The sequence below is a fragment of the Petaurus breviceps genome, unplaced genomic scaffold (assembly GCF_028583685.1).
Source record: "Petaurus breviceps papuanus isolate PSGF00001 unplaced genomic scaffold, PetGlider_PUasm1.0 90617, whole genome shotgun sequence".
Classification (NCBI taxonomy): domain Eukaryota; kingdom Metazoa; phylum Chordata; class Mammalia; order Diprotodontia; family Petauridae; genus Petaurus; species Petaurus breviceps.
In genome coordinates this window covers 3,828,095-3,853,111 of record NW_027187287.1, presented here as the reverse complement: position 1 = coordinate 3,853,111, position 25,017 = coordinate 3,828,095, and the positions used below count along the sequence as shown (strand labels likewise).

Genomic DNA, 25,017 nt, shown 5'->3' with positions numbered 1-25,017 from the left:
CCTTTAATGTCCCTTCTAGATTTTAAATCTATGATGCTGAGACCAATTTAAGAACTAAAAGGTGAATATTCTTCAATTTCACTTATATTGTTAAATTTATAGGCATATAATTAGACAAAATAACACCTTATAATTGCTTTAATTTCATCTTCATTGGTGGTATATTCACTCTTTTCATTTTGATACTAGTGATTTGGTTTGCTTCTCTCTTTTAATCAAATTAACCAATTGTTTATCTATTTCATTTGGGCTTATTTTTTTCATAAAACCAACTCTTAGTTTTATTTATTTAATTCAATGAATGGCTGAACAAGTTGCGGTATATGACTGTGATGGAATACTACTGTGCTATAAGAAATGATTATCTCAATGACCTTAGAAAAACATGAAAAGACTTGCACAAAATAATGAAGAATGAAATGAGCAGATCCAAGAGAACATTGTATATAGTAACATCAATATTGTTTTAAGAACAACTCTGAGTGAATAAGTCATTTTGACTATTATAAATATCCAAATTTACTACAAAGTACATATGAAGAAAATGCTATCTACATCCAGAAAAAGAACTTATAAATAGAAGTATGTATAGAATAATTTTACACATATATACCTATTTGTGTCTGATGGTAGTCATGGGGAGGCGGGGAGAAGACCATGGGAAGGGAAGAAAAAGAGAAATTGACATGATAATTTGTTGTATATTTTAAAAGAATAGCAAATTGGGCATAGCAGATTTGCAGTTACACGTAAAATCATCTTTTCTATTGTACTATGTTATGGAAATGCTTGTTTTATTCTATAAATTAAAATAAAATTAATAATGATTCCAAAAAAATGAAACATTCAAAAAAGGGGGGAGAAAAAAACTAAAAGGAACATTAGGAGGGGTGGCTAGGTGGCGCAGTGAGTAAAGCGCTGGCCCTGGAGTCGGGAGGATCCGAGTTCGGTTCTGGCCTGAGACACTTAACACTCACACAAAAATACTAGCCATGTAACCTTGGGCAAGTTACTTAACCCCAATTGCCCTCCAAAAGGCAAAAAAAAAAAAAAAAAGGAACATTAGGAATCTAGATCAAGACCAGCCTACAGCAGTTTACCTGAGGTTGTTCATGGAGAGTATGTCCATTAATCTTTCTTGAGAGCTTTTGAGGCCTGATAAGAGTGGGAGGAAATTATAGCAACTACAGGATACCTCAAGGTTTCCCACTTCTACCCCATTAAAGCTTATTCCAAATTCAAATACAATCAACTTGGGACTTTCCCCACTGCCCACTCCCAAGCCTGAGAAACTTCAAAAGACAAAATCAAAATCAAAAAAAGAAAGCCAGGGAGCTGACTTGGAAGAATACAATATAGTGTGCAGGAATTAGAACCTAACCTAGAGAAACCGAAGGAGAGAAGAAGGTGCCTCCAAAACTTACACTTTCAGGAAAATAAAGTCCATTAGGTTTCAAGGCCAGAGACCCAATCAATTTTCTCAAGAGCATAAATGCTCTCCTGGTTATTTTTAGACATGAAATGCAATGATGCCCCTTTCAGGAAAACAACAAAAGAATCCCCACATTAACGTTCTTGCTTTAATAGCAGCCGTTAAACCCAGGATACTCTGCCAAGATACAGCCCCGCCCCCCAACCACAGAACAGCGGACTGTTCCCTCCATTTGTCTCTTGCCAGACCCTACAAGATGACTGCTGCCCTGACTCTACCTTAGAAGGAGAGCCAAGGTTCAACATTGCAAGTGGCAGAGAGAGGCTGGGACTGAAGCTGAGGTGGGACCTTTTCCTGATGGACAGTAAAGAAAAACAGATAACTTTAAGGAAGGCCACAAATCCTCATCCAAGTTTCCTTCAACTCTGTGTGGGGTAACTCAGGCCAGTAACAAGAGGCTCTGCCTTGATTCAACTTAATTCCAGCATTGGCTGTCTATACTGCAAAACTGTCCAGGACAACCAAGCTCCAGGCATGATGCTCAGAGCCTCAGGCTGCCTTTGGTCCTTCAGCTTTCACAGCTGGGGGAGCCATATCAGGCCACTCGGGGACATGCAGACTTGAGATCTCTTCCCTCTAGTTTTCCTTTAGGGGTAAGTGTGCAAATGAAATCACAATCTCTGTGTCTTCTGCATACTTCACACCAATATCGTGGAACTATGGTCCCCTTAATGTCTCCCCCATTAGACTATAAGGTCCTTGAGATCATGGACACAGAGTTTTGCCTCTTTTATTATACTACCAGTGTTTAACATGGTGTTTGGCACATAGTAGGCACTGAATGTCAATACTGACTGACCTGAATCAGCAATCTAAGCAAAAGAGAAGCTCACTCTAGGAACTGATTGATTATAGGCAAGTCACTTCCTCATCTGGTAAATGAGAGGTTGGGATTAGGTTCTTTGATTCTAATCAATCATTTACTGTTATGTGCAAAGCTCTGTGTTTGCATGATCTCTCCAATGCCTTCTAGCTCGAAAATTCACATTTTCTAATAGTGACACAGGATTGAGAATGAAGATCAGAATTTCTTCCTGTTCTAGAACTTAAGCAGATCTGCTAATATTTGTGTAGCAACTGTCCATGGAGAAAAAGAAAAATAACACATTGGTATATAACTCATTTAAGAGCACATAGGTAATACAGTGGATAGATCACAGGGCTTAAAGTCAAGAATACCTGAATTCAAATCTGGCTTCAGACACTTATTAGCTGCAAGTCCTGTAAGCCTATTTGTCTCAGTTTCCTTATCTGTAAAATGAGCTAGAGATGGAAATGGCAGACCACACCTGTATCTTCACCAAAAAAATCCTAAAAGGGGTCACAAAGAGTCAAATACAAATGAAAAATGACTAAACAATATAATATAACTCATTTACATATATTATCTCATTTGAGCCTCACAACAACTCTAAGAAGCAGATATCAATATTATCATTAGTCCTATTTTACAGATGAGGAAACTGAGGCTCAGAAAGGCCAAATGATTTACCCAGGACCATACTTTCAGTAAGTCACAGAGATGGGAATTCTTGACTCCTATGCTTCCCATTTAAGCACACTATCAGCAACTTCTATTCTGATTCCTCTTTCCCAGGGCAACGAAGAGAATCTTCATGATTTTCCACTTTTCCTGATTTAAGGGGGGAAGGGAGCATTTCCACCCATCTCCTCCTAACCATTCCCATCATGCATTGATGTAGTCACAGAAATTAGCCCACATGGGGAAGTCTGGGTGTGTAAACAAGAAGCAACAGAATAGGATGAAGAATGATAGGCCATGTGTCATTGTGACCTTTAAACATTAGTTCATTAAGTTCCGAGATTGTCGATGAGGAATCAAAATCCAAAAGAAGCATACAGCTGGAGAAGGGGAAGTTAGAAGACGAAAGGGCAGAAGCATCAGGCAGAGGTAACCACCACCAAGAAAGAGACCAAGACTCAGGCTGGTTCAGGAGCATCAGGACAGAAGCTGTGTTGCTGAAATCTTCCCTGCTCCTACTACAGGTCCCTAGGCAAGAGTAATCCGCCTCAGCACTTCCCTCCTCAGCACCCCTCCTTTCAGCTCCTTCATGGGAGTCTGAAGCCTTTTCCCATTGGCACAAGGGTGGAGGAATCTTTTTACCTTCCTTTTTTAAAAAATGTTTACTTTGTACAAACAGTGGTTACTACTGGAAGTTGTTAATTCAGTTTTTCTTATTGGGAATACAATTGGGAGAAAGCAAGGGGGTGGGAGGAGATGTATATCCCCAGTAAGAGACAGAGACAGCACTAACACTGAGATGTTTCATCAGAAGCAGTTTCTGGTTGGGTGCTTGGAGCTAACAAATAAAAAGGTAAAGAGAATCAAATCTATTTTGATATTACTTTCCAGAGTGAAGAAGAGGCATTTAAACTCATCTGAGCAAAAATGTAGTAGTAGGGTGAGGGGCACCATTCCTTCCAACACTGATACATTTAACAGTTGAGTCCTTATAAACTGTCCAGTGGACTCACCTCCTAGGAATTTACCTGGACTTCTTGGGAGAGATTGTCAGACTACACACAATTACCAGACACAGGAACAAACACAGGTTTTCTTTGGGCCCCACAGCAAAATACTCTCTGTAATCTTAGCATCTTTTCCATATAGCTCTGCCCTTCTCTGGCCACAAGCTTATCCCCTGCTGACTCCTGACCTATTTACCAAGAGGATTCTGCCCAGAATAGGGAAGAGACATCTCTCAAACTCTTAGAGCATGCCCTGCCTTGACAGAACATGCATTGAACTAGAGGAAAAATAAGGCTGTAGAGAAGAAAGTCCCTCCCCAGCACTTACCCAGGCATAACACCACTGGTCTCACTGTGGTTTCTCCCCCTTCTGATTCTGACAGGTGGGTCTAAAGCAAAGAAAAAGAATGAAGAAGTCTTCTCCCCAAACTAACTCAAAGCTCTGGAAGGCAGTTAGACTGAGCAAAGAGAGACCTTATGCAATATACTGTGATTATCCTTCTCATCATGAGGCCTGGGAATTGGCTCCTACTATAGAAACTTCTGCTACCATCATTTCCTATGCTGGCTTCCTCCAGCCTTAGGAGTTTAAAAGGGCAAAGTTTGTGTTGGGGGGAGGGAGGAATGAGAAAGAGGCCCTTTCGGAAGGCACTGACTTGTTTTTGTTTTGTTTTAATTTTTTTTTAAAGGAAAGCAGCAGCACTCAGAGCATGGAGTTCAGCCAAGCCCAATGCCCGAACTCAGTGCACATTTCCTTTGGTCTGATTTCCTCCTGATGTACTTCAACCAAGAACAAAATTTTTCCCCCCATTCTAAATCCCTGGCTTGAACAACTGCCTGGCAAGTGACATGATTTGAATTTATATGCTATTCAGAAGGCTTTTGCCACAAACCCATTCTGGACAACTGGACAGTGGAATCAGGAACTCCACCTCTGTCTTTATGCTACCTCAACTCTGTCTTCAACTTTGGCCCTAGGCCTCATTCCAGAACTCATTTAAACTAAACAAGTTTACCAATTTGATCTATTATGGTCTTACTGGGGATTATTTTTGTTAGCATTCTAATTTCTGTTAACACCCCAAAATAACTTTGAGGTTGATTTTAGGTCCTGCTCTTCTTCTCAATAAGACTCAACATTACATTTGACCCAAATATTTTTCACAGCAAGGCCTGAAGAATTGTTGTTTATCAATTTGTGTAGGTGGGCACACGTGCAGGCAAATAGGAGGAAAGGGCTTAGATGAAACAAAAGGTGAAACTCACTCTTGCAAGTTCATGGAAATGAAGACGCTTTGGATTCATTCCTTCATTTGACAAACATGTACTAAGCACCTGTTGACTGCAAAGCACTGTGCTAGGAACCTACTCTATGCCACATACTTGCAGATACTAATGTATAGTATTATTTTCTAGCAAAGGCAGAAAGAGTGGATGGTACATAATTCTATGTGAACAGACTTGCTCATTCTGCCAGTGAATGATGCAACAGGAAACTTAACAAAGGCAACTGAAGAAAGTCAGAATCAGGATTCCAATGCCCCAAAACAGACAGGCTTTAATGGCACCCCAGGGCATATCTCAACCTGCCTTCCTCAACTTCCTGGGGTTTCAAAGCCCGATGAAATAAAGCAAATTTTCTGTACTCCCTCATGCTTAACATAGTATATCATCAGAATGAAGCCCTCCAAATCCAGTGGTTCATATTGGATGGTTCAGGATAAAGAAATATTCACCCCTTGAGACCAACAAGCATTTTAGAGCATAGTATAGAGATGTATCCCAGGGTAGCAGATGGAATACTGGAATTAGTATTAGAAAGATAGGGTTCAAATCACATTTCAGACACTTATCAGTTGGGTGACCATGGGCAAGTTTTGCATAATTTCCCCAAGCCTCAGCAGAGAAAGTAAAAGCACTAACTCCCAGACTGGTCAATGTTTAACAACTGGCTCTGTGGTGAGGGCAGGGGAGGGGAGGCAGTGTGCTCAGAGCATACTTCTAAATTTAATCTGCATCATTAACATTTTCTCTGTCACTTTCTGAAGCCCACACAATCAACAAAACAACAAACCAAGTCCAGGTTTATAGTTTTTGCAAATTTCCAAGGTATAAATGCTCACACTTAAAATTGAACAATTGAAAGAAGCTCAAGTACATCCCTGGTTGTTATACATCAAAAGAAATACTGTGTGTGTGTGTGTGTGTGTGTGTGTGTGTGTGTGTAAGCTAGTAGTAGTAGAGGTTATAGGGAAACTGAGGTATTTCTCATACCAGAAGGAAGGCTAAAAGGCAATGAATGAAAAAAGTAGATAGGATATGAGAGCTGGGGGAGGAGGAGAGAGAAAAACTACAGGAATTTCGATGCTTTCATAATTAAGTGAATGCTATGCAAATGACATATGAAATAAATATGCAAAGGGAAATGTATTTGGGTCAACCTTTTTGGCATTAGGACTCCAATCACTTGCCTGTCACTTTGTCTTTTCTCTAAAAGGCAACGAGACTTATGCCCCTTCCCACACAACATTCTTGTGAGATCAATAAGGAGAAATATGAAATTATGAAATAGGTACTAATTTCACAAAAAAGGAGAAACTGAGGCAATAAAAATAGAGTGAATTTTGCAGTGAAGACATATGGTACAGAATTTCACACAATAGGGTCCTTAATGAATACTTTCTGTCAATTCACTAAACATTTACTAGGTACCTAACTATGCACAAGTCATCATTTTAGAGCTTGTTATTCAGTCACATCCGACTCTTCCTGACCCCATGGACCATAGTCAATGCTGTCCATGGGACTTTCTTGGTAAAGATACTGGAGTCTCTTGGTAAAAATACCGAAGTATCATTCTCCAGTGGATTAAGGCAAACAGAGGTTAAGTGACTTGCCAAGGTCGCAAAGCTAGGAAGTATCTGAGGTTACATTTGAACTCAGGTCTTCCTGACACCATGCCCACAGCTCTATTCCATAAGCCACCTAGCTGCCTACTTTAGAAATAGAGGAGCTACATATATGAAACATTTCTTTATCTCAAGGAACTTAAAATCTAGTATGGGTGATAAGACATGTATAAAAGTTATTATAATGCAAATACAATATTTGCATTATATCATATAAATAATAATAATATAAAAAATTAAATAATATAATGCAAAAATAAGGCAAACATATGAGAAGAATAAAATAAGAAATCAGAAGAAGGAGAAATCTAGAAAGTTGCGAGCTGGGTAAAATGGGGGAAGCCTCCATGATGGAAGTAAAATATAGTTCATGGCTTGAAGGAAAAGTAGAGGGAGGACCAATTAGCAAAGATGAGGTTGGAATATTGACTACTCAAAACATAAGGAATAACCTGAGTGAAGGTAAACAGGTGGAAAAGTGTGGGGGCTGTTTGCCAGAAGCACAGGGCACGCCACTGAACAAGTTATTAAGTATCAGTTACCATGCTAGTTCATAAGGATAAAAATACAAAGACCAAAACAATGCCACTTCTTATGGAAGTTACATTCTAACCCAGGAAACAAGCATACACAGAATAAATATACACAGTATACAAACAAATACACAGTAGTTAAATGCAAAGTAGTTTGGGAGGGAGGGAGGAAGCAAGCATTTATTAAGTGCCTACTGTGTGCCAGGCACTGTATTTAGCACTTAACAAACATTCCTCATTTAACCCTCACAACAATCCTGGGAGGTAGGTGCTATTATTATCATCCCTATTTTGTAGATGAGGAAACTGAGGCAGACAGAGGCCAAGTAACTCACCTAGGATCACACAGATAATAAGTATCCAAGGCTAGATTTGAACAGAATTTGAGATATAAAGGAGTCTCCATGGGGTAAGGGTGAGGAGAGAGTGCATTCCAGGCATGGGGAACAGTCAGTGCCAAGGAACAGAGAAAAAGGAGGGAATGTGGTATGTGAGGAACAGAGATAAGAACAATTTGGGAATAATGTACAATGATGCTGAAAATATTGATTATTTTCCTTAATTTAAAACCATTCCTTTGTTCCTGCTATAAACCCTACCTGATCAAAATGGAAGATCTAGAGAGAGGGATAGATTGCTTTATTCATGTTTGAATTAAAATACTCACATTTTAATACTTTGTGTCAATATTCATTAATGTTACTGGTATTTTACTTTTACACCTTAATAGTCTTTTTAAATTTTTCTTCTTTTTTTAATCTGGGTCCTCCTTTTACTCTCAGGCTAGAAGTATAACAGCCACTCACAGGCCAATCCCACTACAGATCAGTATGGAAGCTTTGATCTGCTCTGTTGCCCCTCCTTAGGCAGCCTGATGACTCCCCATGCCCCCCCCCCAACTCCTGGGTAAGTGCAGGCTCACCACATTGGTGCCAGATTTAATGAGGACACCTAATTAGTTTAGCCCACTGCAGCTCAGAACTCCCCAACTCAAGCAATCCACCAGTCTCTGCCATCCCCATAGCAGAGAATACTGGCATGTGCAACCACACCCAGCAATAGCGTCATTTTCTTTATTTTTGGAAAGCAGTTTATTTAGTAAAGGGATTATTTGGTTTTTTTTTTAAGTACTTATCCATCTGGTGCCTTTTTATATGGCACCTCATTCATGGGCTATTTACGTTCTTCTTGTAAAATTGGTTTATTTTATTATCTACTTCTTGTTTTGTCCATTTATACAGGGGAGGAGGGAAGATCCAAACCTGCAACTATATGCCCAGTGAAGATTTCCCTACACCAGTACCTATAAGCAATTGTATTTGTCCATTTATGCTAACAGTTTTGTTGACATACAACTATTTGTAATAGTCTCTGATATTTCTTAATTTCTTTTGTAATAATTGATTTCCCTGAGTTTCTGATTTTAGTTATTTGATTGGCATGAGATTTTGTCTGAGAAGAAGCCTTGAATGCCAACACCAGGAATCGAACCTTATTCATAGGTTGTAGAGTTATAAGTTACCTTAGAGTTGTACTAATTCAAGGCTTCTCAAACTTTTTCTACTCTTAACCCCTTTTCATGTTTTAGCAGCATTCATTGGCATTGAGTGGCATGACACACATAGTGCAAAATGTGCAACACTATGTGTTCAGAACCAAGGCTACAATGAAGTTGCGTGACACACAGGCAAATATTGCCAGAAAGACCTTGGATTCATTACGCATTTGATTTTTAATTAATTTTTGGCTGTTGAGCATTCAGAAACTTTTTACTGTTGCCAAATTTTTCTCAAACCCATATGGGTCTCGACCCACAGTTTAAGAAGCACTGCTCTAATCCAACCTCCTCCTTTTACAGAGGAAGAAACTGAAGCCCAGAGAAAGTGACCAGATGAGGTAATAATTAATTAGTAGAACCAGGATTCCAAACCACATCCTTTGATTCCAAGTCCTATCCTTTGATTCCCTAGTCCAAGTTCTTTCCATCACACCACTCAGTAGGCAATGCTGAATGATAAAAAGTGGGAGTCTATGATAGAACCCTGTTCCTGAATTTATTTTTGGTGCAGGTCTTCCCTTGTGTCCATCTGGAAGGAATCTGAAACATTTACAATTATACACAAAGCAAAGTGCTGGAATTCTTGAAAAATTATTGGAATGAGATCACCAATCACTCTCTCCTGAAGTTTCCAGGTAAGAAGACCTTCTCTGGCCACCTGGGACACACAGCAAACAATGGGACCCTAGAGAATTCTGTGTGGTGGAAGCATTCTATGTCCTAAAGATTTATTTCATAGACTGCCGCACTCCATAAGTGATTGCCATATCAATGCTGCATACCAGCAGTGCATTAGATGAAATACCTTTAAAAAGTTGACTATTCAGTTTTTTAAAGCCCATTCTCTGACATATGCTTGGAGTGCTGCTAAAAGAATGTAACAAGGACAGAGAGTAAATGGGAAACAGCCTTTCTTTTAACCCTGGTGCAATGATGAAGTTCTCCAACCTTTCTTCAGAAGCCCATCTACAGGAGGGCCATCTTGATGGAAAGGGACTCAAAAAAAACTGCACAACAGGATGGGTAAAAGGTCCTGGGGACAGTACAGTATAAACTGGGAGCATGACTGCTGTCTTCAAAGTACTTGAAGGGCTAGCATGAGGAAGAGAGACTAGGCTCATTCTTTGTGGCACCAGAGGGCACAACTTGGACCAAAGCAGGGAAGTTAAAGAGCCTCCGGTCTCTGCTCAGTGTAAGGGAGGCCTCCCTTATACTGAGCTTCCTAAACTGTGCACAGCAACTGGAGAGTCACCAGAAACTGATAAGGATGGCTTGGGATCGTTTAAATTTTCAAGGGAAACAGGAATACTCATCAACATCTGTCAGGCACCTCAAATTACCAGTTCAAGGAAGTTCACAGTTTCAACATAAGATCACTCTATATTCTTTTCAATGATGTTCTCGAATGTTTGAGATATGCTTTTGGTTACTTGTACTTTTGGCTACTCCCATGAACTCAAACTTTCTTGTTTGCAAAGTCATATCTTTTTGAAGTTGGGGTTTTGGTGGTTGCTGTGCTAAAAAAGGCAAAAACTATGCAAGTCAACATGGAACAAGAAATGAGCCTGGCAGTGTCCAAAGTGATTCCAAGGTTCAAGAAGTTATACAGTGCCCACTGGTAAGTATGGTTATTTAAGGATGAAATAAAAATATTATTTTTTCTTATAATTTATGGGTATTGTATTTTTTAAATGATTAATAAGTTGTTAGGACATAAATACTTATGAAGTTGCTTGAACATAATTACTTAATAAACAGAATTGTTAAGTATGCCCTTGGCTTAAGGGCACTGTAAAAATTTATTGAGATGCTAAGGGCACCATGAACTGAAAAAGTTTGGGAACCTCTGTCCTAACAATTAGCTCTGTCTAGAAATAGAACAGGTTGCCTTGAAAAGTGATAAGTTTCTTTGCCTGAAAAATTGCTACTAAACTGTGCATACCCTTTGACCTAACTATACCACAATCAGGTCTATACCTCCCTATATGTACAAAAGATACTTATAGCATCTCTTTTAGTAGTAGCAAAGAACTGCAAACTAAGGAGATACCCATCAACTTGGGAGTGGCTGAAGAAATCATGATATATACATGTGATACACCATAGGGATTAACAAAATAGACTTGGTTTCAGAGGAAACTGGAAAGATTTCTATGAGCTAAGTGAGCAGAACTAGGAGAATTTACACAGTGACAACATTTTAGAGAAAAACAAATTTAAAAGACTTTAGAAACCTGATCAGTTCAATGACTGATGACAAGTCTAGAAGGCTGAAGATGAAACACACTACCCACTTTCTGCCAAAAAGATGATGAGCTTAAAATGTGGAGAAAGACATACATTTTTGAACTGAACAATGTGGGAGTTTATTTTCCTGGATTATTCATGTGCATGATGAGGGTTCCATTTTTTTAAAGTTATTTTTCTGTCCCTTCATTTGGAAGAAGGGAATAATGTAGAAGGGGATATTATGCGGCATGTAAAAATGTTTTAATTTTTTTCTCTTAAAAATTGAAAAATGTTAAATTCTTCATAACTTTTTAAGCAGAGATTTGTCCTGAAGAGACTACAGAGAGGATTCTCACACTCTGAGATTTGACTAAATGACCTCTTTGGTCCTTTTTCAAACCTACAGCTCTAAAATGCTACCATATTGAGGCCAAAAGAAATCCAGGACTTGAAAAGAAAGCCCCTGAATCCTTCCCAGGTGTACTCCATACTTCTAACTTCCTGGAAATGATAGTAACAAACAGGCTGTGTCATTCATTTGAAAGTATTCAATGGAGATGAAATATTCTCAGCATCCTTCCAAACAACTTGTGCTGACTAATATGTATTAAAAGAAGAAATTTTACTTTGTTCATCAGAAAGCTTTACCTCACCTAACAGAGAGCTCAAGTCCAGTCAGAATTCAATTCAATGAGCATTTGTTCAGGGACCCCTAGTATATGCAGGCACTGATTTAGGTGCTAGCATGTAAAAATTAACAAGAAAGAAAAAAAAAACAAAACCTAAGTACACCCTGTCCTCAATAAGTTTATATTCTAATGGAAATCTAGTACAAGGTCAACCTGGCTAAGCTACCCTACACCCACCAGTACCAATTAAGCAACAAGCTAGATTCCCCCCCCCCCCAAAAAAAAACACCTGTCTGGATTTAGAAATAGCTCTAATCTCTCCTAGGCCAGAATAAACCAAATAAAATTAAATTATAGAGCTGCCATTGTTCTTGAAGAGATTATGAGGAGAATCCTATATCCAATCAAGCCCAATTTCCAAAGCCTGAAGGGCTTGAGTTGTGCAAGAGTTTGGGGTTTAGACAGAATCTGTGGAAACAAAAAGACATAAAGAAGCATAAAGAAAACTAAACAGGATTCTGTGTGTCCTAAGAAGAAGCTTAATCTAGGAAATTCAATGAGCAGGGGATACCACAAAGTCAGAAAGCAGTTTTGACCTGAGACCCTGGTACCCATTCAGAAGGACTCTTGCTTTCCCAGGGAAAAAAGGAGCTAAGAGAAACAATTTTGGCCTTGGATTAGAGGGTGAACTAACAAGGAAAAACAGAATAATCCCAGGTCACAAGAGGAATTAGTCAACAGGATAGCAAAACATGAATGTCCTGAAAGAGACTTGACAATACTTGAAGCCAAATCAAGATGAATCAAGAAATGTCAAGTGGTAGGGAAAAATAAAAAACAGTGAGTTTGAAGGCAGGGTTCAAATTCCACCTCTGCCACTTATCATCTGTCACTGGCTGAGACCTCCTAATACTTCAGCAAAATAATGTGTGCACTCTAAATGGTATACTGTGTGTGCATGTATGCTACACAGGAAGAAGAAAATAGAAAGGCCTTAATCCCAGGGATATGGTCTAAAAGTGAACAAAATCTTCTTCAATTCCTTAGTTCAGAGGTCCTCAAATTCCAAATCCAACATTCTTTCTATATCCCTCAAGTTTATTCATCAAAAGATTTTGTCCTAGTGTCCTCTGAAAAGATAATCAAGGTTAGTGGACAAGCAAGCCCTTGATGGTCAAATCAGTAGGCCAGTCAATGTTTCCAACAATTTGGAATAAGTCAATCAGTTAAAAAGCAGTTACTACTTTATGACATGGTGCTGATACCTAAACCAGAAAAAGCAAAAACTGATAAAGAAAACTATAGCCCAATTTCTCTAATGAATACTATTGAAAAAAATTAAATAAAACACTAGCAAGGAGATTAGCAATATAACACAAAGATCATACACTATGATCAGGTGGGATTTATATCAGGAATACAGGGTTGATTCAATATTAGGAAAACTATCAGCATAACTGACCATATCAATAGTAAAAACCAACAGAAATCATATGATTTTCTCAACAGATGTAGAAAAAGCTTTTGACAAAATACAACACTCGTTGCTATTAAAAACATTAGAAAGTAAAAATGGAGCTTTCCTTAAAATCACAAAGAATATCTATCTAAAACAAAAAACCAGTATCTGTAATGGGGATAAGCTAGAAGCCTTCCCAATTAGATCAAGAGTGAAACAAGGATGTCCATTATCACCACTCTTCAATAGTATACTAGAAATGCTAGCTATAACAATAAGAGAAGAAAAAGGAATTGAAGGAGCTAGAACTGACAATGAGGAAATAAAACTATCACTCTTTACAGATGATATGATGGTATACTTGGAGAATCCTAGAGGATGAACTAAAAAACTAGCTGAAATAATCAACATCTTTAGCAAAGTTGCAGGATATAAAATAAATCCACATAAATCATCAGCATTTCTATACATTACCAATAAAATCCTGAATCAAGAAAGAGAAAATACAATTAAAATAACTAGAGACAATATAAAATTCTTGGGAGTCTACCTGTCAAGACAAACCCAGGAACTAAATAAACCCAATTACAAAACACTTTTCACAAAAATAAAGTCAGATCTAAAACAGAAAAATATAAATTGTTCATGGGTAGGCCGAGCTAATATAACAAAATGGCAATTCTACCCAAATTAATCTATTTATTCAGTGTCATATCAAACTACCAAAAATTATTTTATAGAGTTAGAAAAAATGTGAAGGAAGGTGGCCCAGCAGTATTAGATCTAAAACCGTATTAGAAAGTGGTAATCATCCAAACAATCTGGTACTGGCTAAGAAACAGAGTGGTGGATCAGTGGAATAGATTAGGCACACAATGCATAACAGTAAATGACCACAATAATCTAATGTTTGATAAATACAAAAATTCAGGCTCTTGGGACAAGAACTCACTATCTGACAAAAACTGCTGGGAAAATTGGAAAGCAGCCTGGCAAAAAACAAGGTACAGACTAATACCTCACACCGTATACCAAGATAAGGAAATACATGATTTAGACAAAAAGGGTGATATCATCAGCAAATTAGGAGGGCATGAAATAGTTTACCTGTCAGAACTTTAGATAAGGGATAGAGAAAAACAAGAGATAGGGAGCATTATGGAATGCAAAATGGATATTTTTGATAATACTAAATTTAAAAGGTTTTGTACAAACAAAACCAATGCAGCCAAGATTAAAAGGAAAGCAAAAATGGGTGGGGGAAGGGGAATTTTTACAGTAAGTTTCTCTGATAAAGGTTTTGCTTCTCAAATATATAGAAAAATGAGTCAAACTTATAAGAATATAAGTCATTCACCAATTGATAAATGACCAAAGGATATAAATAAGCAGTTTTCAGATGAAGAAATCAAAGCTATCTATAGCCATATGAAAAAATGTTCTAAATCACTGTTGACCAGAGAAATGAAAATTAAAACAACTCTGAGATACCACTCACACCTATCACACTAGCTAATAAGACAAAAAAGGAAAATGACAAATGTTAGAGGGGATGTAGAAAAACTAAGATACCACGTCTGTATTTCAAAGAGAACAAAGGAAAGCAAAAAGGATCTATATATACAAAAATATTTATAGCAGTTCTTTTTGTGGTGGCCAAGAATTGCAAATTTATGGGATGTCATCAATGCAGGAATAGCTAAACAAGTTGTAGTATATAATTGTGATGGAATATTATTGTGCTCTAAGAAATGACAAGCAGGATGTTTTCAGAAAACCCTGGAAAGACTTATATTAACTGATGCAAAGTAGAGTGAACAGAACCAGGAGAACAGTCCAGAAGAACAGAGTACACAGTAACAGCAATATCCATAAGATGATCAACTGTGCATCAATTTAACTATTCTCAGTACAACAATGATCTAAGACAATTCCAAAGCACTTATGATGAAAAATTCTATCCACCTCCAGAGAAAGAACTAATTAAAATTGAATGAATTTTAAAGCATATTTTTTAAACTTTCTTCATTTTTCTTGGGTTTTTTTCCTTTTTTTTTCCTTTGGGTATGTGTTTTCTTGCATAACACGACTAATATGGAAATATGTTTTGCATAACTACACACATATAACCTATATCAAATTGTTTGTCTTCTCAATGAGGAAGGAGGGAAAGAATTTGGAACTCAAAATTTTTTAAAAAAACAAATGTTAAACATAGTTTTTACATGTAATTGGGAAAATGAAATACTTAAATAAAAAAATTTTAGTGGTTACTATCCATAAACAATTCATGTCCCATAAGACCATGCAGCTCCAGGCACATCACCAAAGCTTCTCCCACATAATAATAACAATAGCTAACAATTATATAGTACCTACTATGTGTCAGGGACTGTGCTAAGCATTTTACAAATTATTATCTCATTTGATCCTCACAAACCACCATGGGAGGTACATTGCTGTTCTTATCCCCATTTTGCAGACAAGGAAACTGAGAGCTTAAAGTGGTCTTACTTCCATGCTGTTACTCATGCTATGCCTCCAACCTAAAATTCATTCAAGAGCATTGGTCTGAGAATGTGAAGGCTTTGGCTCTGGTTCCAAATTCATATGATTCAATGAATCAGCACTGGGGATACAAAAAGAGGCCAAAGATAGCCCCTGTCCTCAAGAAGCTTAAGTAACTGTAGAAGGAAATAAGGATTTATCATTTATTAAGAACCTACTACACACCAGGCACTACATACTAAGTGCTTTATAAACATTATTTTACTTGACCTTCACACCAACTGTGTGAACACTACAATAGGCACTATTATTATCCCTACTTTGCACTTAAGGAAACTGAGGCAGAGAGAGGTTAAGTGATTCACTCAAGGTCACACAGTTATAAATGTCTGAGGCCAGATCTGAACTCATATCTTTCTGACATCAGGTCCAACTGTCTCTCCTCTGTAAAAGAGGGGCACAGACTAGATACTCTCTAAGGTCTCTTCAAACCTCACATCATTATTAAGTACCTAATATGCTTGCAGCACTATGCTGGGCATTACATACGCTTTGCACGGCTTCAGGGTCCTCTTGGTTCTGGTCCCACCCTATCATTTTTGCCATCTCTCTCCACTATTAACACATGTGAACCCTCTAGCCAGACTATTCACAGTGACATGTGCATGCTGTACCCAATCCATGCCATTATTTATGCCATTTCTCCTGCCTAAAAAGTCTTTATTCTACTTATCCAAATCCTATTTTTCCTTCAGAGTTCAGTTCAAGTCTCACACCCTTCTTGAAACCCTCTCTAACTACTTCAGTTATTTGTTCTTTGAATTTGTCTTATCACCCAATACTAGATCACATGGTGGCGCCCTATAAAATATCTTTTATTATGCTTTACAATGTTCAAACTTCAAAGTATTATTTAACTGTAAGGGTGGGTCTCTTTTTAGACTTCAACAAAGTTAAAGGTTATCAGGGGTGAGGATATTAAAATTTAAGGTTAAGTTCTGCCTTTTCAGGTATAAATGAAACATTCTACCACCTTAGGGCCAGAGGCTTTGAAAAGCTCAACTTCAAATGAAAAGACCAGCAAAGGCAAACCTGACAGTTCATTTGCATAAGATCCAACAGGAATTTGGGAAATGTACCAAGGTGGGTGTCATCAGTTAGGCAGAATTATGGGACCAGGACCATAACTTTTCCCAGTTTCTGGCTAGGGGGTGACAAACCTCAGAGCTAAGGCCCTGAGGGAGCAGAAAAGAACTTCAGAGGCTTCTGTCAGTCTGTCAAAGCTAAGGCACCCAGTGTGGCTTGAGATTAGAGGGGATGGATTTTTCAACTGCTCACTGAAGATCTGGCACAGTTTGTCCAGGATATCAATATGGCCACCAAAGATGCCAAGATAAAAGCAAAGGAGCCAATCCAGGTAGGTCACTTGACTAGCTGAAACATTGTGTAGCAGTATTTAGTAAAGTATTTAGCACAGTGCCTGGTACACAGCAGGCACTTAATAAATGCTTGTTTCCTTCCTTCCACACTCTGTGAGAACTTGCCCAACCTGGCAGAAGAGCAATTTATCCACCACACCACCAATATCAACACTTATCCTGCAGTAAACTTTGTAAAGACTTCCCAAAGAAAATACATTGTTTGGAGAGGAATGAGTATTTATTAAGTGCCTATTATTTGCCAAGCTCCTTTGAGCCTCACAACAACCCTGAGAAAGAAGTACTATTATCCTCCTCATTTTACAGTGAAGGACACAGAGGCAGACAGTGGTTAAGTGACTTGTCTGGGACAGGTTTCTGAGACTGAACTCAGATCTTCCGGACTCCAGGCCCACTATCCACCTAACAGCTTTGCTGAGGTTCTAATTTCCTAGAGCCAGGAGTTCCCTTGGCCACACATGTTCCCTATGTGTATGCCTCACTACCACTGTATTTCAAGTCTCATCTTGGACTCTGAGTATCTTCATGAGATAACACACTCTAAGTTTTTTGGGGAAAGGCTTTGCAACTACTAGAACAGAAATATCATCCTATTCCAACTGAATAAAAGCCTTTTCTAAGGTCTAATTGTGTCTTCTGGCTGATTGCTATTGGGAAGTACACCAGTAGGAGCCTGTAAGCTACAGGCTTTAGGTGAACCACCTATAGGGTTACCCCTAGAAACCAAGGTAGCAGTTATCTGTCTGGGCACTCTACTTGCCACGGAGAGTCCCCATTGGGGACAAAGCCTAGAGTGGGTGCTATATAATTTAGTACACAGTGTCTTGCCTCCCTAACTTATACCCACTTTGACACAGTCATTCACCTCTGTATCTTCCACAAGCCCCAGTACAGTTCTATGAACACAGTAAACTCTCACTATAAAATGAATGACTTGACTTCATCTATATAATGGGTGTCATATTTCTTGCATTCTCAATGGGTGGAGGAAAGGGTAAAAGGTGGGAGATAATTTGGAACTGAAAATAAACATTTTTTCATTAAAAAAAACAAAAATATAGAATGAATTACTTCCAGGCAAGGGGAAGAACAGGCAAAGAAATAGAAGGTACATGAGCAGAGAAGGTAGATAAAGGAGGAGGAAAGCACTGAAAAGACAAGACTGAGTTGGACTGGAGTACTGGGTGTTCTAAATTATACCCTCCATTTATATCCTTCATTCTAAACCAAGTAGTTTAAAAAGTCCCCTCTAGGCTTAAGCATCCCTATCTGTGGAATGAGGGGGGTAGGCTTGATGACCTCTAAAGTCCTTTCTAGTTCTGATTCCAAGATGCTATGCATTAGGTGTTATCTAAAATTCTTTCCAGCTCAAAATCCCATAAACTATGAACTATGTTCCTGCATCTAAATTTAGCCTCCTGTGCAGAAGACAGAATTAAAGGAGCAAGAAGCCAGTAAGAAGGTGGTACCAAAAGTCTTGTCTTCCCAGTACTTTCATGCTATTATTGCCTTCTTTGGCTCTCAATTTATAGCAAGAGGATATATATATATATATATATATATATATATTTGATAGATCCAACTCAAGAATGAAGTGAGACCCCTTCACTCCTGGTTCCTCCCACAATCTTCTCCACCTTCCCCCGCTTCTGCCAAAGCCCCAGTCTACCCAAGAATACAGCTTTTGCCTCCTTCCCACCAACTCATCTCTAAGAAGTTTCCATACATGGATGACAAAATCCCAGGGAACAATGGTCCCCTACCCATTGACTTATTTCCTTGGGGTGAGGGTAGGGATGTACCTATAAATGTTTAACAACCATCTCTGCAAAAATATAAAAGGTACATAGGTATGACACACTTTTACATTTAATCTGCATTTTAACATTTTTCTATGTCACTTTCTTAAGTCTAGATGACCAAAAAAAAAATTAAACCAAGCTCTAATTTGTTTGTTGAATAGAATAAATGTTAACACTAAAAATGTAACACCTCCATCTCACCTGAATGAGGAAAAATGAAGACTTTTCTGACATTCTTAGCCATCACGTTCTTCTATAGTCCCATATGTGTATGGGAGTGGAAGAGAAAGAGGGAGAGAGCCAGGAGAATAAGAGAGAATCAGTAAAGACTACACAACCAATAGCTTCATTCTTTTGGTCATTGGGCATAACATGGGACTCTCCCCACAGAATTCTGGCCATAATCTGGATCTGTTAATAAATGCATCCTCCTACAAAGGTTTCTCTCTCCATTCTGTTTCTAACTTTGTTAAAAAAAAATTTAAATAGCAATAATAATACAGATTAGTGATGTGTTCTGGAAAACTACATTAACACTAAATCATCATTTCCCAGTGATTTATAACATGATTTCAAAGATCCTTTATCTTAATTTCAAGAACATTTGATTTGGAGGAACTGAGTTTGAATAGTGGCATGTCTCTTAATGTGTGACCTCAGCCAAGTTACTTGGCCTCTCTGGGCCTCACCAATACAACAAGGGATAATTATACTTCCACTACCTACCTCACCCAGTGTAGTTGCAAGGGAAGAAAGCAAACAAAGGCAGTTCCTTGTAAACCTCAATGGGCTATAGTAAAGTGAGTTATTATTATTTGTCTAATAGGTTGATATATATATGTATATATATATATATATATACACACACACACACATATTCTCCTCTTCCCCACACACATACCCTGCTTATCCATTGCTTTCAGTTAATCATTCATAAACTAGCATAAGAATTACAGAATCTTGGAGTTAAAGGGGGTTCTTAATTGTTTTTATTTTTTTTTTTTAAGCAATCGGGGTTAAGTAACTTGCTCAAGGTTACACGGCCAGTTATTTCTGGGTGTGGTGCTGAGTATCTGAGCCCAGGATTCGATCCAGGTCATCCCGACACTGGAGCCGGTGCTCTTACTCACTGTGCTACCTGGCTGCCCCAATTGTTTTTATTTTTGAGGTGGCTGATGGAGCAGTGGAGTCAGGAAGACCTTGCTAGTTGTGTGACTCTAAGCAAGTCACTTAACCTCTGTTGTTTGCCTCAGTTTCCTCAACTGCAAAATGAGAATAATAAGAGCACCCACCTGGAACGTTTATTGTGAGGATCAAATGAGATAACATTTGGAAAGCACTTAGTACAATGCCTGGAATATAGCAGGCACTATAAATGCTTGTTTCTTTTGCTTCCCTTTCGTTTTCTGTTATGGACCTCTCGGCAGTTTGGTGAAGCTGATGGACACTTTCTCAGAATAATGTTATTAAATGCAAAAAATACATAGGCCTACAAAGGAAGCCAATTATATTTAAATTCAGTTATCTATTTAAAAAGAAACTTGTAACAATTCAATATACCTAGCAGTAGGTCTAATAATGAATAGCAATAAATAACAATGAACAAATAGTCATTTCAAAGTCATCGTGAATCTACTTCAAAATTTGCAACAACTACAATGTGACATGAAAATATCTGTGATTTCTATTGGTGCCAAAGTCACCAATACTGCTCATACTATTGTGGTTTTCTGCCTACATTCATAATTAAAGGAAATGCTACATTTCAGCTAGAGGTTAGCAAAATTAAACATGTAACTGTTTTCCCAACCAAATTCATAGAATTCCCCTTGGAATCTCTCTCAGAATCTCATGTCAAGAACCTTAAACACCCCCTTCCTACCCAAAGCAGAAATCTCTTCATTACTCCTCACATGGATAACAACACTTGCCTTGATGTTTACTAGAGTGTCACAGAGGGGAGGATGGATCCTGAGGATTTCTAGCATTCTAGTATGAGGAAATCTAGCAATGGGAAACTGATTTCTAGAAATCTAGTAACAAATAATCTGTTGGTGAATCTGGATTTCTTTATTTTTTTATTTTTTGTATAGAAATCATTCATCCTACAAGGTCTAACCATGCACTGTCATTTTATCTCACATAACTCTCTTTTTTCCCCATGGACTCAAAATATTCCTGAAATTCACCAGAAAACTGAGACACAAATGGAAGAAAATTTTTGTTTTGTTACTGTTTTTAAATCATTGATTGCTTTAGGTCACACAGTAAACTATGACCAGAGCCCAGGTATTGTCATCTCCACACACCACCAACCTTTTCTGCCTCTTAACTTCCCTAGCTTCCTCAGCTAAAGTCTCACCTACAGTCTCCCTTCTACCTTTCCCAGTTCTATTTAATGTTAGTGCCTTCCCATTGAGATGACTTCTAATTTACCCTGTGTATAAAACTTTTTTGTACATTGCTGTTTGGATGTTCTTCCCCCTCACCCCATCCCCCACCCCCAGCTTAAACTGAGAGCTCCTGGAGATCAGAGAATGTTTTTTGTTAGTTTAGTTTTTGCTGTTGTTTTTGCCTTGTTTTGTATCCCCAAAGCTTAGCACAGTGTCTGGCACATAATAGGTGCTTAAAATAAATACTCGTAAACTAACTCCTTTACTCACTAACTCCTCACTCACTGAACAAGTTTTTGAATCTCCTATCTCAGCCAATTTTGGAGATTTAAGCGTGAAGTTCTAGGGACATTGACCCCTTCCATTTATTCTGATCTCATAAAGTGGTATCACCAAATTAGATGCATCTTAAAACTAGCCTTCTCTCCTCTATCCTTGACCTTTCCACCTGATCCACATAATTGGGGTCAGAGAGGGTCAAGGCCTGCTGGTTTGTGTAGGAATCTAGGATGAATAAACAGATATCTACCCTCCTCCCATACACACACCCACACCATCAGGGGTAATGCAACATCAGATCAAATAAAGAATCCATTCCAAAGCATTCTTTTCTTCAACTTTGCTAGAAAAAGAAGTCTCATTCCCATTGACAACTATTTTTTCTTCTTTAACCACTACATTGACACTGTATAATTACACTAATCACAGTTGTTTACACAAAATGTTGTGAGAGACTTAAGAAGTCATTTTTTCCAAAAGAGGGGAAAAAAATGTTTCCCCTTCCCCCACCTCAAACACACACAGATGTTAAGAGTGGTAATCAAATCCAACACATATTTCATATGCTTCTGGAAAGAGCAATCAAAGGAACAAGAAATTTTCTCCAATTTCTAGGCCTTTTTTTTAATCTCCTCTGCCCACCTCTAACTACACCCTTTTAAAAAAACCTCTTTCCTAGACAATCTACTGCTATTCATCCCACACTCAGTCAGCAACATTGACCTCTGCTTCCTACACAGCTGCATGAAGCTCACACTGCTGGGAATATGCCTGAGAATGATGCTGGAACATGGAATCTAACAGTTCAGGATTTATCTGAAATTGTCTCAGGGAGCCCTCTATGCCAGGGACTGCATCAGAAGAGGCTTATTGGGTTGGGGGAGGGAGAGAATGGCTTACGTATTGGAAGAGACAGAAAAGGAGAGAGAGATACAGTTCCTACCTACACTATGTGAATGCAAGGCCTGCTTATTCCCCATCCTCAGAGCATCCAGGGCCCTGGAACAGATGCCCATGGAATGATCCAGGACCAGGAGAGAAAGATCCTGCCCCTGCACATTAGTTCAGGCCCCCAAAGCTAATTTTCCCTTTCATTTAAAGGCATCTGAGGCCCCAAGTTATGTGGTAGCTGTTTCAACCCACCACCTCATTTTGCATTGGAGAGAGAGCCCAGGGCCTATCTTGACACTTCTTGCCTACAATTTAAGGGTATACCCTCAAAGAATATCCCTTCCACAAGAGAGTAACACACAGAATCCTAAACCAAACTGTGTTTCAGAGTTGTGGCTGAGGGTGAAGGGCTGCAGTGAGTGACTTTTTCCCCCATTCTTTTCCCTTTCCCAACATATTTTACATTAAATAAATGCCTTCAGATCCAGCCAGTCCCCTGGGATTCCTCTATATTCCCTAAGGTGGCAAGGCAGAAGGCAGCCCAGCTACAATCTCAATCCAAATAAATGGGCCAAGAGAGCTTATCAAGGGAAAACATAGTGGGGGGCTCATTACTTGATAATTCCAGCCTCAGAACTTGACATTTAAGATATATTCCAAGCAAACTCCTGTTTACCTCCCCAGGAAAATGAATATCTTTTTCAAACAGGGTGTGTTCTGGTAGGACCTTAAGAAAATGAACCACACAACTCAGAAAACATAAAGCAGTTATGGTAAATAAAAAATGTCCTGAGAGGGAGATGCTGCTGTGCTCCCCCTCTCTACCTCATTGCCGGTCCCCCTCTCAATACATCCAGGCCCATAAATGCAAATGTAAGGCAGCCAGCGAAAAAGCACGGGTTTGTTTGTAAAAGGTTGGAGAAATTGGAATCTGGTCAGTGCTTCAGGTGAGAGCAACCCTAACTACAGTGCCACTGACCAAAGCCATTTGACCTGAGATGAATTCATTGCCCATGTGTCCCTTCCGGGTGAGAGAGGGCCCCCAGAAAGAAGAGAAAAGACTGCCTAGGAAAATCAACCTCTGGCTTCATGCAACAGGAAATCTCCTGATAGAGCTTCAGAGAAAGGACGTAGAAGAACCCCAAAGTTTATCTGGGGCTTTGGTGTTTTATCATCACTATCATTGCTACATCCCACACACCACCATACAATCTGTCTGGATTAGCAGTTATAATTGATCTTCAGTTTAGACTCAGTGGCTTACCAACTGACTTTAGGGAGAAAATAGGGGCAGGCATCTAGCCTCCTGCCAGTGAAAAGAAACACAGAGACAAGAGTTTGAAGCACACATATACAACAACCTCAGTGCCAAGTGTCTTCCCCAATGTGCCACAGTCCAGAAATTGTGATCACAGATACCAAAGGGATCAAGGAACCCAAAACATTTCTCTAAGGGAGTGGTGGGAGTCTCATGGATGGAAACACCAGGTTTTCTATTATTTCAGTTACCTCATATCCAGGGAAGTTTTCTTCTAAAGAACTGTCACAGTTAAAAGAATTCGGATGTGCTGGGCTGGTTTGCTGGTCCCCTCACAACTCCCACCAGATCACTGTGAAATACAATGGGCCTTTTAAAGAAAAAAGACCCAACTTGCTCTCTATTTTTCTGCTAACTCTGGTCAGGGTGAGGAAAAGGATTAATACCATGCAAAAAAAAAAAAATCTAATCCTGGTAATAATAAGAATTATAATTATAACAACCAACAACAATTCTTGCAGGGTTTCTGGGGGAGACCTGCTCCAAAGGAAAATATCACCATCAGCAGGGAAAGGCAACCAGACCAAGGGGGTTGAGGTGGGCAGTCTTAACAAGCCAACGGGGGCAGTCAATCTCTAACCAAATCAAACTAAAAAAAAGAATCAGAAGGCCAAGAAAATCAACTGTGAACAGAAACTAGCGAACCAAAACCAGGCAGGACTTACCAGGATCGAAGTGGGAGCTGAATGCAAAACTGGGGTTGAAAAACGAAGACGACATGACTAGGGCAAGGAGCTTGGCGGACATTCTCATGGCAAAGCATAGGAGAGAAATGTCGGTTTAAAAAAAAACAAAAAGCAAAAGTGAAAAAAATAATAATAAAAGAAGAGGAGGGAGGAATAGGCTTGGGGGGGAGGGGAGGTGGGGGAGAACAGAGCCCTGAATGATCACTGCCCCAGGAGTTGCATTGGAGCCAAATGAAAATAACACCACGAATCACTGCTGCAGCCCCTCCTCCTCCATTTTATTCTAATGCATCTCCTGCTTGCAGGTATTTTTAGAGAATTACCCCCGCAAGATCCCCAAAGAAAAGAGGCCTGATCTCTTTCTCTCTCTCTCTCTCTCTCTCTCTCTCTCTCTCTCTCTCT

General features: G+C 38.9%; 1 protein-coding gene across 2 annotated transcripts in view; it reads right to left on the bottom strand.

Annotated features, from left to right (window-relative positions):
• The window catches only part of AATK (apoptosis associated tyrosine kinase), a 224,685-nt gene extending 199,677 nt beyond the window's left edge, over positions 1-25,008 (bottom strand). For both annotated transcript variants that reach the window (XM_069064086.1, XM_069064088.1), the window contains exon 1: positions 24,595-25,008. In XM_069064086.1, coding sequence (XP_068920187.1) covers positions 24,595-24,682 — 88 coding nt within the window. In that variant the 5' untranslated portion in view covers positions 24,683-25,008. The remainder of the gene's footprint in view (positions 1-24,594) is intronic.
• Between the last annotated feature and the right edge of the window lie 9 nt (positions 25,009-25,017).